Source organism: Myotis yumanensis, unplaced genomic scaffold (assembly GCF_028538775.1).
Source record: "Myotis yumanensis isolate MYYU_CA2020_CCGP unplaced genomic scaffold, mMyoYum1.0.hap1 SCAF_13, whole genome shotgun sequence".
In the NCBI taxonomy this organism is placed as follows: domain Eukaryota; kingdom Metazoa; phylum Chordata; class Mammalia; order Chiroptera; family Vespertilionidae; genus Myotis; species Myotis yumanensis.
Genome location: NW_027223764.1, coordinates 27,968,394 through 27,983,402, shown reverse-complemented (window position 1 = coordinate 27,983,402; position 15,009 = coordinate 27,968,394). Strand labels below are relative to the sequence as shown.

General features: G+C 42.3%; 1 protein-coding gene across 5 annotated transcripts in view; it reads right to left on the bottom strand.

Moving 5' to 3' along the window:
• Window positions 1-15,009, bottom strand: part of ASAH2 (N-acylsphingosine amidohydrolase 2) — an 81,561-nt gene that overhangs the window by 45,666 nt on the left and 20,886 nt on the right. For 4 of the 5 annotated variants that reach the window (XM_070432774.1, XM_070432775.1, XM_070432772.1 and 1 more), the window contains exons 3-6: window positions 13,621-13,752; window positions 10,310-10,509; window positions 8,307-8,456; window positions 1,185-1,361 (exon numbers count right to left, since the gene is read on the bottom strand). In XM_070432774.1, coding sequence (XP_070288875.1) covers window positions 1,185-1,361; window positions 8,307-8,456; window positions 10,310-10,509; window positions 13,621-13,747 — 654 coding nt within the window. In that variant the 5' untranslated portion in view covers window positions 13,748-13,752. Of the gene's footprint in view, window positions 1-1,184; window positions 1,362-8,306; window positions 8,457-10,309; window positions 10,510-13,620; window positions 13,753-14,631; window positions 14,680-15,009 lie in introns of all 5 variants that reach the window. The other variant, XM_070432776.1, reaches the window with a different exon arrangement.

The following is a 15,009-nucleotide window of genomic DNA, read 5'->3' as shown; positions in this document are numbered from 1 at the left end:
TCGTCCATATAAACAGAAGAGACCTGTGGACTATTTCCTTGGTCTCCAACCTGTTCCCACTACAGAGGAAAGCTGGAGAACCACATGGCTGGAGTCCTTTGGAAGTAAACAGACTGGCCTTCAGGGCTGAGAGAGCAAGAGTGCTCCGTGTGGAGAAGCACAGTGCCCATCAGCACCGCTGGTGAGTCAGCACGTCTGCCAGTTCAGATGCCCAAATGGGAGACTCCACTCCTACAACATGTAGGTTTTTCCACCCTCCCCACCCTCCCCACCCTCCCTAGCCCACCACCTTCTCAGACAGAGTTTTTCAAACTTTGAGAAGCACAGTAAGCAATACAGTTTCCATCATAACTTAGTACGTATCAGCATATATATTCTAAAATAAAGTTCACAATGTGTATGATGCACTATGGTGTTCTCCAATTTTTTTATTTGTTTTATTTTTTATGTTTATTGCAACCCATGAAATTGATTTCATAAAACCATTTATAGGTTGCTAGCCACCATTTGAAAAACAGTGTTGCAAAGAAATGTCTGCTTTTGCCAACTGGGTCCCTGGATTTGGGGGTATGGAGGGGTGACTTTACAAGATAAAGTAGAGAGAGACTACGCCTGAAAGGCAAAGGAATGAAGAAGAAAACATCAAGGATCCTGTGCGATAAAGTAATAAACTGGAAGACAGGAGAGAGAGGAGTACCAAAATGTACCCAAACCATGAGTGGGAGAAAAGTGGGGGTTACTGGTAGGAGCACCATGTCAGCCTAAAGCTGTTGTAGAGGACTTGAGAAATTTACCAATTAGATCTCCATTTGGGCTCTTCGAGAAATACAAGGAAATGTTTGGAAACACAAGGAAAGATTGGAATTATTTGTAATGTTGGTTCCTTGATGGGTTGGTGTCTTTTTGTGTGACTTCGTGCAAGAACAGACCATGTGGGGCCCTATAATTTGTAAGGGTCACATACAAATTGTTTTCTGTCTCTTTAGGTGACTGTGTGAAGTTACTACCATAGAGTCCTCCTCTCCCAATAAGTGCCTCAAGCTACCAGCCCACAGCTCAGGACCAGAGTTACCAGGGGGTCATGAAGAGGGAAGGGGGGACTGTGCTCAGACGAAGATTCTATAGGGACTGTCTCCATAGCACACTCCTAAGACACTGAGCAGTGGGAAAGAACAGCTGCCTACCTTCATGATGCCAGTGACCATATAATCAAAAGTTCGATTGCTGAATCCTTCGCTGGCAATGACAAACACGGTGTACTGGAAATACCCTGCTGGACCCGAGTGCGTGTGAGTGCCACTCAGGATCACATTGTCTCTCCTGTACAGGGAGCCATATTTACTCTTGAGTCTGTTCAAGACCTTCAAGAAAGAAAGAAAGAAAACAGAACTAAGAGGTGAGATATCACAGGAGCTTAGCATAAGAAAGGCTCTGATTAGCCCAATCACTGATCCATACCAATGACTTCACTATCTGCCCAGGGGCCCTTCACTCTCTAGATCATCATGGTATATCTACAGTGCGTACATAGTTTATACAGGTATATATAGCTTCAGTACATCATCATAGTAATAACAACAGTCATAGCAATAGCTAACATTTCATAGATTCTTGCTATGTGCAAGCATAACAATGCTAGGTATTACATACATTATGTCATTTAAAAATCACAGTAACTTCAAGAGGTATGTATTTTTAACTCTGTCTTTTAGCTGACAACATTGAAGTGTGCAGAAGTTAAATAATTTGATCTAATAAATAGCAGAGCCTGAATCCAGGTCCAAATCTCACTATAGAGTCAGTACTCTTCCCCATTCATCTGTTCACACATAGCATTAATATCCCGGCACCATTCCAAGCACTAGGAAAAACTCTGAAGAAGTTTTTATTCTAATGAGAGAGAAAGATAATAAACAAAAAATAAATATGTAATATTCTATTATACAGTGGTAAATGTTATGAAGCCAAATAGGGAAAAGAAGGTGATGGGTATTCATGAGGCATGACCTTTCCAAAGAGGTTCCCTTCATCAGAGCCTTAAATGAAGAGAGCAATACCTGGGCAAAAAGCATTGTGGGAGCAGTGAACAGACAGTGCAAAGTCCTCTTTACTCTACTGCCTCACTTCCCAAAATGAAGAACTCAATGTTCCCTGGCACCGACCATTACACTTACTGATCAGGGGAAGCCAACACCATGACCAACGACACCCCAGCAATCCTTTGGAGAGGTCCTTGTGGACAGGAACCATCTGGTCAGCACTAACTTGCTAGCCACGTGGATAAGCAACCTTAGAGATCCTTCAGCCACGGTTAAGCCTTCAAACAGCTGCCATGAGTTCAACCTCATGACACGGAAGTGATACTACATGACTTCTGTGGTAACGTAAATCAGAATCACCCATCCCCACCTCTTTGGTTTCCTGACCCACAAAAGTCCTGAACAATGATATATGATTATTCCTGCTTTAAACTGACTTCTCCATATAACCCTTTGTATGGGAATATGTGACTACTAACAAAGAGACTCAGTAAATGTTCATTTAGTTAATTAATTAATGAACATCCAAATGCATGATTAGGGTCTTTGTATGATACATACACATAAAAAAAAAACCAGGAAGAAAATTAATGATGTTGCTGAGTACCTATTTCTGATTATGCTTTAATCCATGGCAACCTAGAGTTAGGTATTATTGTGGCTTCTTTATGAAAGATGCTTTGACTTTTTGTGTCAAAAATCATTAAAAGCAGCAAAAGCGTCAACCCCAAAGCAACCTTCCCCAGTGTAAGATTCTAACAGCTAATAGCAGGGACAATTACAAAAGCTTTTATAGCAAAGATGGCAAATACTGCTCATCTCATGCACTCAGTCCTATTTACTTGTGTTTTCTGTCAGAAGCAGTGTGTGTTGAGAAGGATTCTGAATCCAAATCTGGGCTAAACAGAAAAGAGTACCTTTTTTGATTAGCAGTGATGTCTATCTGGAGTACGGCATTCACAGTGGTATCCCGATAATTGTCTCTTTGAAAGAAAGAAAAGAGCCCTCCTTTGCATTGTTTGCCAGTGTGTGTGGTATAAAAACTCCCACCATAATCAATTTCAAGCTACCAGAAGTTTAATAAACAGTTCACAGAGTTCCTGAATATTTAACAATCGGCTTTCACTGACTGGGACCTAAGGGAATAGTAGCAGCAATGCATGTGCCATATATTTAATACACAGACATCCATTCAGTCTCTTCTATTTTAGATGAACAGCTACACCACTCTCATTCTAGTCATGTGATCACTAAATCAGGAAGAAGATCTTAAAACCATCTTGTCTCATTAATCTCTCCATGCCCCAAACCCCCATTGCTAGGTTACCAAATCCACAGAAACAATCAGGCACCAGTAAAGCTTGCAAAGGAAATGTGATGTAACCAGACTAACATCCCTCTGACCAAATAAGCCCCATTCACCACCCAATAAGTTTCCATGTTCCTTCTGTTTGATCCTAATTTCAACGCCAAATCTTCATCACTCTTAATTCTCTTCCATGCAGCAATTACTGCACTCCTGAAGAAGAAATTTGTGTAAGGAGAAGAGGGGACAATCAATGAAGGGGCATCATGAAAGTTTAACTAAAGTCAAAGGCTAATGTTCTTACAACTTTGTAGCCAAGATAGGAAGGTAGTGAAAAAAAGAACTGCCAATCAACATTAAAGCTCCCCTAACCTTTACCCCATTTTTATTCAAAAAAAAAAACAAAAAAAAAAAAACTATAATGTTAGGATTTTAGAAATAAGTCTATTTCTTCAGGTTTATTCAAGAATCAATGAAACAGCTCACAGAAATCTAATCCTAAACTACAACCTCTGATATAAAATCAGACACATGGAACTTGTAAGGAAAAGAAAAGAAAAATAAATTAAGAACTCAATCATCTAATGGCAATGCCTGCAGACAGCCATTATAAATAGTATGTTGTCTACTTCATGAAAGGAGGGATATTTTAACATAGAACAAAGAAGCTATATTCGTGTCTACAGCTCCCTTCTTTTTCTGCAGTTTCCATTCCATTTTCTATCGCTGACACTCTTGGGAACATGCCATAGACAGAGTTGGAAAGTCGTTCTGTTTTCCTGCCCTGCCTCACTCTCAGAAACCATCCTTACTCTTCATTCCATGCTGGAAATTTCATCCATCTTAAAGCTGAGACTGAGAACCTGCCTAAAATCAGGTGTAATAAGTAAGCTTAATGGCACTTGTTTAGCTACATTTATTTTTCCCAACCTCCCTTGGGTTAACTGGGGATGACTAAGTGGGTTCATTTAAAGGCCTTCCCACTGGGTCTCAGATTGCATGGGGGAAGTAAAACTAGGAAGAGATGATTAAATGGTCCCTACTATTGACTTGATAGTGTCTACAATCCAACACATTAAACCCCTCTCCCCTCCATGCTCCACCCCCAAAATCTACCTTTTAACTCTCCTATTGCTACCACTGACAACACTATTTCCCAATCAGAGCCATCTTTGATTCTTCAGAAAGACAGCATGTGCAGTGGTAATGAGCATGAGCTCTGGACCCCAGGTGCCTATATGTGAAGCCCAGCCCGGACAGCTCGTAAGTGTAATCTTGGATGAGTTACTTGATCTTCTGCAACTCGGTTTCCCAGTCTGTCAAATGACATAATAATAGTGTCTTCCTCATACAGTTGTTAGGAGGCTATAGAACAGTGCCTTACTCATCATGGAAACAAAGTCAAGTGTTCACTTTTATGTCTATTCATTCCCAAATCCATTAGCACTTAATGTGACCTCTTACCACCATGTAGTCTCACTGCCACCCCACTGGTTTAGAACTTTTGTGTGAGAGTCACATGATGTAGGGGAAATCGCCAGGCAGAGTTAAAATCCTTCCTGCAAGCCTAGATTCCCTTTAAAGCTCTTTCAGCCTTCCAACATATTGTAACACTCCCCTGTATTAAATGCCCCCTGTTTGAAATACCTAGTGTGATTACTGTTTTCCCAACTGGACCCTCACCAATAGAGCCTTGACATTAATTTAAAGAATCTGCCCATTTGTGTCTTCTCCTCTATTTCTAGTCTATTCCAATCCACCTCAAATTCACCATCTGAGTAATCATTCTAATGCAAAATTGTGATTGCATCACCTTTCCACTCAAAAGTTTTCTAAGAATCCCCATCACCTACAGAATTAAAAACAACCTGGCATCCCAGGACCTCTATAATTATGAACACACCTTCCAAACACATCTCCAATTCCATGCCTATGTGTGTCCTAATAGAACTAACCAAGCTTTGTCTCTAGAGTCTATATTCCTCCCTTGTGCCTCTGTTCATGCCATCCCATGCATTTCTCAGCTCTCCCTCCTCATGTAAACCATTTAAAATTCTGCCCATTCAAGTGTCACTTCCACTTTGAAAATTTCCCCCCTAATTTTCATTTCCTGCATCTCCATGTGGTGGTTTTAAAATACTGTATACCCACAGATTATATGATACTCTTGCCCTCAAGAAGTGAAATTTAACTTTGCTATCCCGGAGTGTGAAATGGGCTTAGCGACTTGCTTCCAATGAATAGAACAGGGTGGAAGTGATGGTGTGCAATTGCTGAGCCTGGGTTAGGAAAGGCTCTGTGGCTTCTTCCCGGCTCTTTTGCTTGAATTAGTCGCTCTGAGGAAAGCCAGCGGCTCTGTCATGAGGATATGGACCGTGGGGAAGTGAGGCCCTCTGCCGACAGCCACATGAGTGAATATTCTTGGAAGTGGATCTTCCAGCCCCACTCCAGGCTTCAGATGATTGTGGTCCTTGCCAATATCTTGATTTCAAGATACCCTAAGCTAGAACCCCCAAGATAGGCCACTCCTGAATTTCTGACCCACCGAAAGTGTGAGATAATGAGTGTTTGTTGTTTGAAGCCACTATACATTAAGGCTACTTATTAATCAGTAATAGATAACTAACACGTCACTGTACTTTACTCCAGTAAATTAGTTATTTGCATATTTCCCTGATAGACCTTTCTTCTATTCCCCAACGAGGTAGAGAGCTCACAGAGGACATGGATTATGACTCACTTAGCTGTGTGTCCCCTGAATGACTAGCAATATGCCCTGCAGAAAGCAGGTTATCAATGCATTTTCCCTCCAAGATAATAGAATAATGTTCTTTTAAGAATGTACACTCTGGGATCAGGTATATATGTTAAGAACCAAACTTGACCAGTTTCCAAGTATGTAAATTTGAAAAAGTTAATTGCCCTCTTTAAGACTCAGTTTCTAACCAGTTTGGCTCAGTGGATAGAGCGCTGGCCTGCGGACTAAAGGGTCCCAGGTTCGATTCCGGTCAAGGGCATGTACCTTGGTTGTGGACACATCCCCAGTGGGGAGTGTGCAGGAGGCAGCTGATCGATGTTTCTCTCTCATCGATGTTTCTAACTCTCTATCCCTCTCCCTTCCTCTCTGTAAAAAAACAATAAAATATATATATATATATATATTTAAAAGACTCAGTTTCTTTATTCATAAAAAGGGGATAAAAACAGACCCACCTCAGTTTTGTTGTAAGTGTAGGGGTGGGGAAATTACTTAATCTCCCGCTCCTCATGTTTCCATAAATGGAAGAGGCTTCCATTCCACCCCCCCACCCCCAAGATAGAGTGACGTTGGAAAAGGTATTTAGGCCTTCCCATCACTGAATAACCGACATGTAATGGTCATTGTTCTAGGTACTCTTGTCTCCCCCCTTTCTCACTCATGAATATGTAAACAGACATCAGAGAGCACATTCTTTTTCTGTGACTTGATCTGAGGCAGAAAATATAGCAGAAATTGGCTTAGAGAGATAGACTTGGAAGCCATTTCCACCACTCTATTTCTCACTCCTCCCCACCTCATCTCCTCTCCCTTCCTCTCTTTCCCTTGCTCTCACTCTGTCTGCCTTACAAGTCTCAGGTAGCCCAAGACATGTCCTCCATGCACCTTTCTGCTAAACTCTACTCTCCCCACAGGGAAATAACAAGACCTAAATTTGGGGAAAATCACAGAAGAGCCTGCCATATTCTACAATCCATTTTAAAGATCAATTGAGTTAACTTATTCTTTTTAAGTTTTATTATGGAAATTTTCAAACACACACAAACAATCAGAATCCTATCTAATAAAAGGGTAATATGCAAATTAACCATTATCCATCACAAAGATGGCAGCACCCATAGCCATAAGATGGTGGCACACAATCCTCTCAGCCCCACTGGAATCCCCCAGTCCCAGGGGACAGCCGCTAAGAGTGGGCAGCATGAGCGGACTGGCAGAATGCTTGCTTTGTTGCCACAGCGACGAGGCAAGCATTCCACCCTGGCCGCGGAGGGCCTCTGGGCAGCGGGTACAGAGCAGCCAGGGCAGGGGTGGGGGGGTGGGGGGCGGGATGTTCCACACCCCACCAAGAATGGGCCTCTGGCCAGGCTGGGGTATGGAATGCTTGCGCTGTTACCCCAGTGACAAGGCAAGTGTTCTGCGCCTGGCCACAGATGGGCCTCTGGGCCGCAGAGAGTCTCTGGGCAGTGGGCGTGGAGCAGTCAGGCCCCACAGAGAGCTACTGGCACACGGATTCGTGTGCAGGGCTACTAGTAATATAATAAAATCCCCATGTCTGCCTATCACCCAGCTTCAGCAATCTATGGTCAACCTCATTTCAGTGTTGTATTTTTAATTCTCATCAGGTTACTTACATCCATTCTCAGTTGTCTAAAAACTTGAAGGAAGGGTTACTGATTAATTGACACTCTCAGACTTCTATCAAAGAAGATTAAATGAAATAATGTATGTGAAGGTCCCCTGGAAAGTAATAAACTTTCAAATAACATTAGCAATCAAAGAGCGTCAGCCTGCGGACTGAAAGGTCCCAGGTTCGATTCCGGTCAAGGGCATGTACTTGGGTTGCGGGCACATCCCCAGTGTGAGATGTGCAGGAGGCAGCTGATCGATGTTTCTCTCTCATCGATGTTTCTAACTCTCTATCTCTCTCCCTTCCTCTCTGTAAAAAATCAATAAAATATATTAAAAAAAAAAAAAAAAAAACATTAGCAATCAATAATGATGATGCACCTCCAGCAGAATTGAAAGCAAATCTTGACCAAGATGATTCAGAATGGAAAAATTCGGATCACTCTGTCTGCTGGATTGTCAAGAGCCTATAAAGTTGCAGGCGGTAGAAACTCACTGGATGAAAAACCAGGAGGGCTTAGCTACTGACTTTTTTTTAACATCAAGTCATTTCCTCCTCACGTCAATCACTTACCTCCAGCCTCAATCGTTGGGATACCATGCCTATGTCGATGCTCACAAATGCCATTCGATTGGACCCATCTGGCTCTGCCATGATGAAAGCACGACTGTACAACCTGGTGAGGAGGCCCCGTGCATTCTGGCCACCTTTGCCGTAGCCCATCTAAAGAGGAAGAGACAATCAGAGTCCATCTAAAGGCGGGGAGACCATCAGAGTCCATCTAAAGGGGGAGAGGACATCAGAGTCCACCTAAAGGGGGAGAGAGAATCATAGGCGCTCTATCTCATCTCGCCCACCCCACCCCCACCCCACCAGAAAGCAGGCTCACTTAAGAAAGACAAATAAAAACAGTTCACAGGTCACTGAAAGCTCTGAGTGAGATAATGTGTTTTCAATAATAAAGCCAACACCTGTAAAAGAGTCTTTACTCTTCTGTGTAGAAATAAGTAAAGGCAAAGTAGCAAAAGCTTGACAGAAGCTATTCATTGCCTTATGGGTGAGGGAGGAGCTGGTATGGCCCAGAATTGTGTTACTGTCCTGGAGAGCTTTCAGGGCTTCTCTGTTTTTTGAAATAAGACCTTTTCTCCTGCCAGTCCAAGGTACTATGTAAGGAAATAGTTCCCCTCCCACCATGCACACTGAGAGGGAACATCCTGAAATTGAAGGCTCCCTCACTTGAGTTGCCAATGTGTATGTTTTGTTTTGTTTTTTACCTGGAGAAAATGGTTTCTTTATGGTTAAATAATCTAACCATAACTTTATGGTTAAGTACCTAACCCTGGCTTCTCCCATGTTGTCCCTCCCTAAGCCAAGTCAGATCAAATACATCTATCCCTGCCCCTTCTCTTACTATGTCATAAAACCCACCCTTAAAGTCTACCCAAGTCTTCAGAATGCTCCTTCTACTGCTTGCTTTGCCCTCATGTGGGTGTTTATTTAGGATTACAATGATTCAAGAGTCAGTTTTCAGAATAGACAGCAAGGAATACAGTTGACCCTTCAACAACACAGGTTTAAACTGTGCACATCCACTTATGTATGACTTTTTGTAAATAAATACAGTCAGCCCTTCAGATCCACAGGTTTCACATCCTTGGATTCAACCAACCAGGGATTGAAAATAGTATTTTTACATTCCCAACCGTGGATCAAAAATAATGTTTTGATCTGCATTTTGTTGAATCTGTGGCTACAAAGGGCCAACTGCAGTTAAGTTTTGGGGGAGTCAAAAGTTATACATGAATTTCCACTGTGTGGGGGTTGGTGTGCCTAACCCCCTCATTGTTCAAGGGTCAACTGTAATTCCTTGAAGCTAAAGATTATTTGGTAGACAGGAGACAATCCCATCAGACAACCTCATGCTCTGGTTTCCTAGGGAGGTGTTGATATAAACAGTGTAACCACCATCAGAGCAAAGAAGTTGCATGCTAACAGCCAACAGACCACACCTAACACATTGAAGGGTTCTACTTGGCTAACACACTGTTGGCCCATGCCAGGTTTCCAGTTTTAACTAACTAGAGTTGCCTACATTTTCCAAGTGAGATACTTAAACCCTCAGATCTTCAGTCCAGAGATGTTACTGGCTTCTCTTGAAAAAACTGTCAGATATAGCAACCCTAAGTCCACATGCTTACATGGCAACAATTAGTTGGGGCCATGCACTTAGATGCACCACCATACCCCCAACTTCCTACTGTCCCCAAACTGAGGATCACTAGATGTTGAACATCTCACACTGACCTGCTTCAGTCACTTATAGTACCTGCCCATCCTCTGTCATATTTGAGTTTCCTAGCCCTGCCATTTCATAAAAAGTGGCCAACTGTCTTTCCAAGGGAGTTGTGGTTAAATAAATGATCCCTTCTTCCTTATAGGACAATACTCATAGTCTTACACAGCAGTGAAGTCAATAGGAAAGCAAGACGATGCTATAATAATCAGGAATAAATGCAGGATTCAAAATAATAAAATTTTATTTCACAGTCTCTTTGAGGAGCCCATGATTTACCTACCATATTGATATCCGCTACTTGTCCTGTGCAGTCAGCTCGCCCAACACCTATGTGGTAGCCACTGAAGTTCTGAAATAGAGGAGGCTCTGGGGTGGTAGTCACTGGGTCCACCTGGGTGGTTGTGGGACCTTGTGTGAGTGTGGAGTGCTGAGGGGCTGTGGAGCCCTGGGTGGCCTGAGGGCTCTCAGTGGATGGAAAACCTGAATCCAAAAAATAGAATAAAATATTTGAGACTTGAACTGGGGTGGTAAACACACAGTACAGATGATGTATTGTAGAATTCTATAGCTTAAACCTACATAATTTTATTAACCAATGTCACCCAATAAACTCAAGTAAATAGACAATATATAAAATGTTTAAAAAATAAAAATAGAGTAAGATATTTAAGAAACAACAATTCCAATCACTTACATGTCAGCATTAGTTAGAACACCTAAGTTCAGGTTCCTGAGGAAAAAAATCTTTGTATATTGTTTATGTGTATGATACACAGTGGAAAACATCTCAGGAACTTGTTTTATATCATTCCTAAGGATGATCTTTTTCTTTACTGCACATGTTTCAACTAAACAATCAAGGTCTCCATCAAACCTCCTTCAGCTTCTCCTCACAAGCCATTCCTTGCAAACTCATCACCCTTCATTCACTCACCATGCACTTCCACACCAGCCAAACAAATCATGTGCCAGGTTCCTGGCACACAACCTACTAAATGCAGCCTCTTGGGATTCGTCCTTGCCATTCTCTCCATCCAGAGTACTTATTCCTTCTCCTCCACCAACCAATCTCCACTACCACCTTCAGAGTTGATTCATTTCCATCACACTCACATCCAGCTCAAACCCTCATCTCCAGGGTGCCACCCCAGCTGTCTCTACCCTGCTTTGGTCTTCCTCAGCCTTCTCAAGACTTTTATTCTTTTTTAAAAGATATATATATATATAAATTTTTTAGGGAGAGAAGAAGCGAGAGGGAGAAAGAAACATCAATGTAAGAGTGAAACATCGATCAGCTGCCTCCTGCACACCCCCTACCAGGGATTGAACCCACAATGTTGCTGGGAATCCAACCAGCAACCTTTTTCCGTGCATGGTACAAAGCCCAACCCACTGAGCCACAACGGTCAGGGCTAAAGACTTATTCTTAATGCAACCTAGATCGTTGTATACTTGTTGATATAGTTCTATCTTATGCTAATGATTCCCATGTCACCATATATGCATAAGTACACACTACATTTCTTATCAATATGTATATCACATATACATACAAATATCAGGGAGGCAGAATAGCATTGAGAATAAAAGGACAGATGCCAAAAATCTGGATTGGAAAACTGATTTTACCAATTACTGGCTGAACAAATTACTTAAGCTATTCACCCCAATTTTTCTCATCTATAAAATAGAGATAATAATAATAATAATACCCTACTTCCAAGGGTTGTTTTGAACAATAAATATGTTACTGCATATTAAAAACATAGAGCAGTGACTACCTTAGAGCTTTGGTTTTATTTATATATTTAGACATCTTACATACACATTTTACTCGTTTGTTTACAACCTGGACAACAGCCAGGGATGGCCAAGACAGCAGAAGTCAGTATAGAAGGTACAAGTGCTCAGGAAGTACTTAGGCAAGAGATTAGCAACTAACTCATTATGGGATCCTAGACTTCCGGAGCTCAAAAAACAAAAACAAAAAAACCTTAGAGCTCACCTGGTCCAATCTCCTCAGTTTACATATGAGAATACTAAAGCCAAGACAGTGACTTAACCAAGAATGCAGAGAGCATATGCTTAAATCAGGTGTCCAAATCAGATCTTCCAACTAAGAGTCTGATGCGCTTTCAACCACATTCCAGAGGGAGTTCGAATCTGTGTCTGTTCCTCCCTGAGCCCACATTCTCTCCAGGACATCTAGTGTTGCAAGAAAGGAAGCAGGAAGCTTTGCTATTGCTTTATTGATACTGACATAGGCATGTGGTGCCAACCAAAGCAAAACTTACATAACCAAGGGCAAGCTCTTTGTGATCTCAAAGTCTCAGCTTTCACATCTATAAAATGGTACTAAGACTGGCATCAACCTTCATAGGAACCTTATTAGAATGAAATAAGAAATTGATGTAGGCTCCTGATTACAGTGCTTGCCACAAAGTAACCCTTCAATAAACAGCAACTTCCACTATGGAAATAGTTGCCGTAATTATAGACAACCTCCCTGAGTGTGTCTGTCTGTCTGTCTGTCTGTCTGTCTCTCTCTCTCTCTCTCTCTTTTGTTAATCCTCACCCAAGGATATTTCTCCCATTGATTTATAGAGAGGGTGAGAGGAAGGAAGGGGTTAAGGGAGGGGGAAGAGACACATCTATTGGTTGCCTTCTGCTCACACCCTGACCAGGTCCAGGGATGGAACCTGCAACCCAGGTACGTGCCCTTGACTGGGAATTGAACTTTTGACCCTTCAGTCTGTGGGCCCACCCTCTAACCACTGAGCAATACTGGCCAGGGCTCCCTGAGTCTCATTTTAAGAGCTAAAACTAAATAAGCCCTACAGAGTCTTTCATATCTAGCAGTCCAGGACCCTGCTCTGCCCACTCCTGGCACGGAGGATTTCTGGCCCTCTGTGTTTGCAGGAAATTCAAAGCACGGGGACATGGTGGAGAATACACTGGAAAAGAGAAAAGGCCACGGAGGAGAAAACCGGGCTTCAGACATGCATCTCCTTCTCCAGTTGGCCTGAGTCCAGCCCTCCCTTTACCTTGGTCAGAGCATTCAAACCCCACTGTCTTCTCTACTCATTTAACAGGTATAATATAACCTAGACTAGAGGTTACTTTATAAAGACCCATGGGCCCGTTATTGCCTGTAAATAGAGCCTAGACAGTTTTTAAAAACTAAATTCATCTGTAGTGCTGAAAAAGAAATCAAGCTATGTCTAAATACCCACATTTCTAGCTTCTCTTGAAACTCAGGAGAATTGAGTCCGTGTTTATCATAACAACAGTCAGCTGGCACTCAGGAGGGGCTGTGGACCCTCTTCACCAAAATTGCAGCTGCCCCATCCTGGTTCCCTCCCTACTCGAGCTCATTTACAGAGCTTCATTGGCCCTCCTGAGGGTGTGAATTCAACACTCCCGTCTTCAAGGCTTTTAAAAGACTAATTGATACTTAGTGGATCTTTCTTCTCCTTTCGCCTCCATTATCAGCATTATCAACAGACACTATTTCCTGCCTTAGTGTCCACAGAAATCGAGGAATTTCCTGCAGGCCTAGACGCAGCATCCAAGAGAGCCCATGACACTTGCCTTTGGGATTTTCGATGGTCCCACTGGTGATAAACAAGAGGCTGAGAAGGGCCACCGTGATAGCAGTCATCATTATGAGGAGGAAAATCAGGAACGTCTCTAATGTGGAAAAGGTACGTTTGGCCATTTTTCCTAAGAAAGAAGCAGAGATGGAAGAAGAAATAAGGAAGAGACAGAAAAAGACAGAATCACAAATTAAAACGCATGTGCTTCCATCTGCCTGAGACGTCTTAGCTCTTTCATATGAACAGACTATACCAGGCAAGTATAGAGCACATTCACCACTAGTTCCACATCCCAAGCCCATAGCAGACAAGACCAGTCAATTACAGCACTCTGATAAGTTCAGATGGGGTTTCCAAATCTTTCTCGGCACAGTACTCATCCTGGCATCCACCACTCATCATTTGGCATGGGCAGCTAAGTGAAAATCTATTTGCATTCCTTGGCTACATCACTGCTGCTTTCCTTCATGGAGATGATGCAGTTTATGGGTCTAGGTTGGAGCACTTCTGTCCACGGGGATGACGGACTCACCCACATTGGTTGTACTTGGGAGAAGGCTTGCTGAGGTGGGGGCTTTCCTCTGTGATCATAGACTAAGTAAAATTATCTTGTCCACATGGAGGTGAAATCCATACCGTAGGCCTCTACACCCCATGTTCTAACTTTAAATACTACCTGATAAGAAAATGGCCTGGAAAGGGGGCTTGGCATCTCTGGTCCAAGCCAGGTGTTAATAACATCTTCCTCTCCAGTGATAAGGATTTCACACATTTTGCAAACCTTGTAGCAAATGAAGAGGATAAAAATACAAATGCCCCTGTGTTCTACAAAAGCAGAAAATGTCCTTACAAATTCCTTAGGATATTTTAGGAGGAGAATTCATCATTACGCGGAGGGACTATACAAGCTAGAAAGTCGTATAACAGGAGAAAGTATAATAATGGTCATTAAAAATTGGATTCTGAAGTCTGACTCCAGAATTCAAATCTCATTTCTGCCACTTACTGCAACTGAACTTGGGAAATCCCAGACAATGAGCCTCAGTTTCTCCATCTGTAAATAGGAATATGATGGTGATCATTTTAGTATCTATCTCGTAGAGTTCCCATAAAAATAAGAGGAGATGATGCAAGTAATAATTCGTTGGTTCCATGGAATGTAATACGTGCTCAAAATGTTGACATTCATCACTGGGTTCCAAATTGGCAAAGACTCTGTGTTCTTCATGGTCCTTGAAGGGCGTTTATATGAGACCATTGGAGGATTATTGGGATCACAGGAAGGGACTTGCTTTAGGAAGCCTGAGCAGTGAGATGGGATTGGAATCCCACGTCTTGTCTCCGCCCCAATGGTGGCTAAGATACCGCCACCCCCAATTGTAAA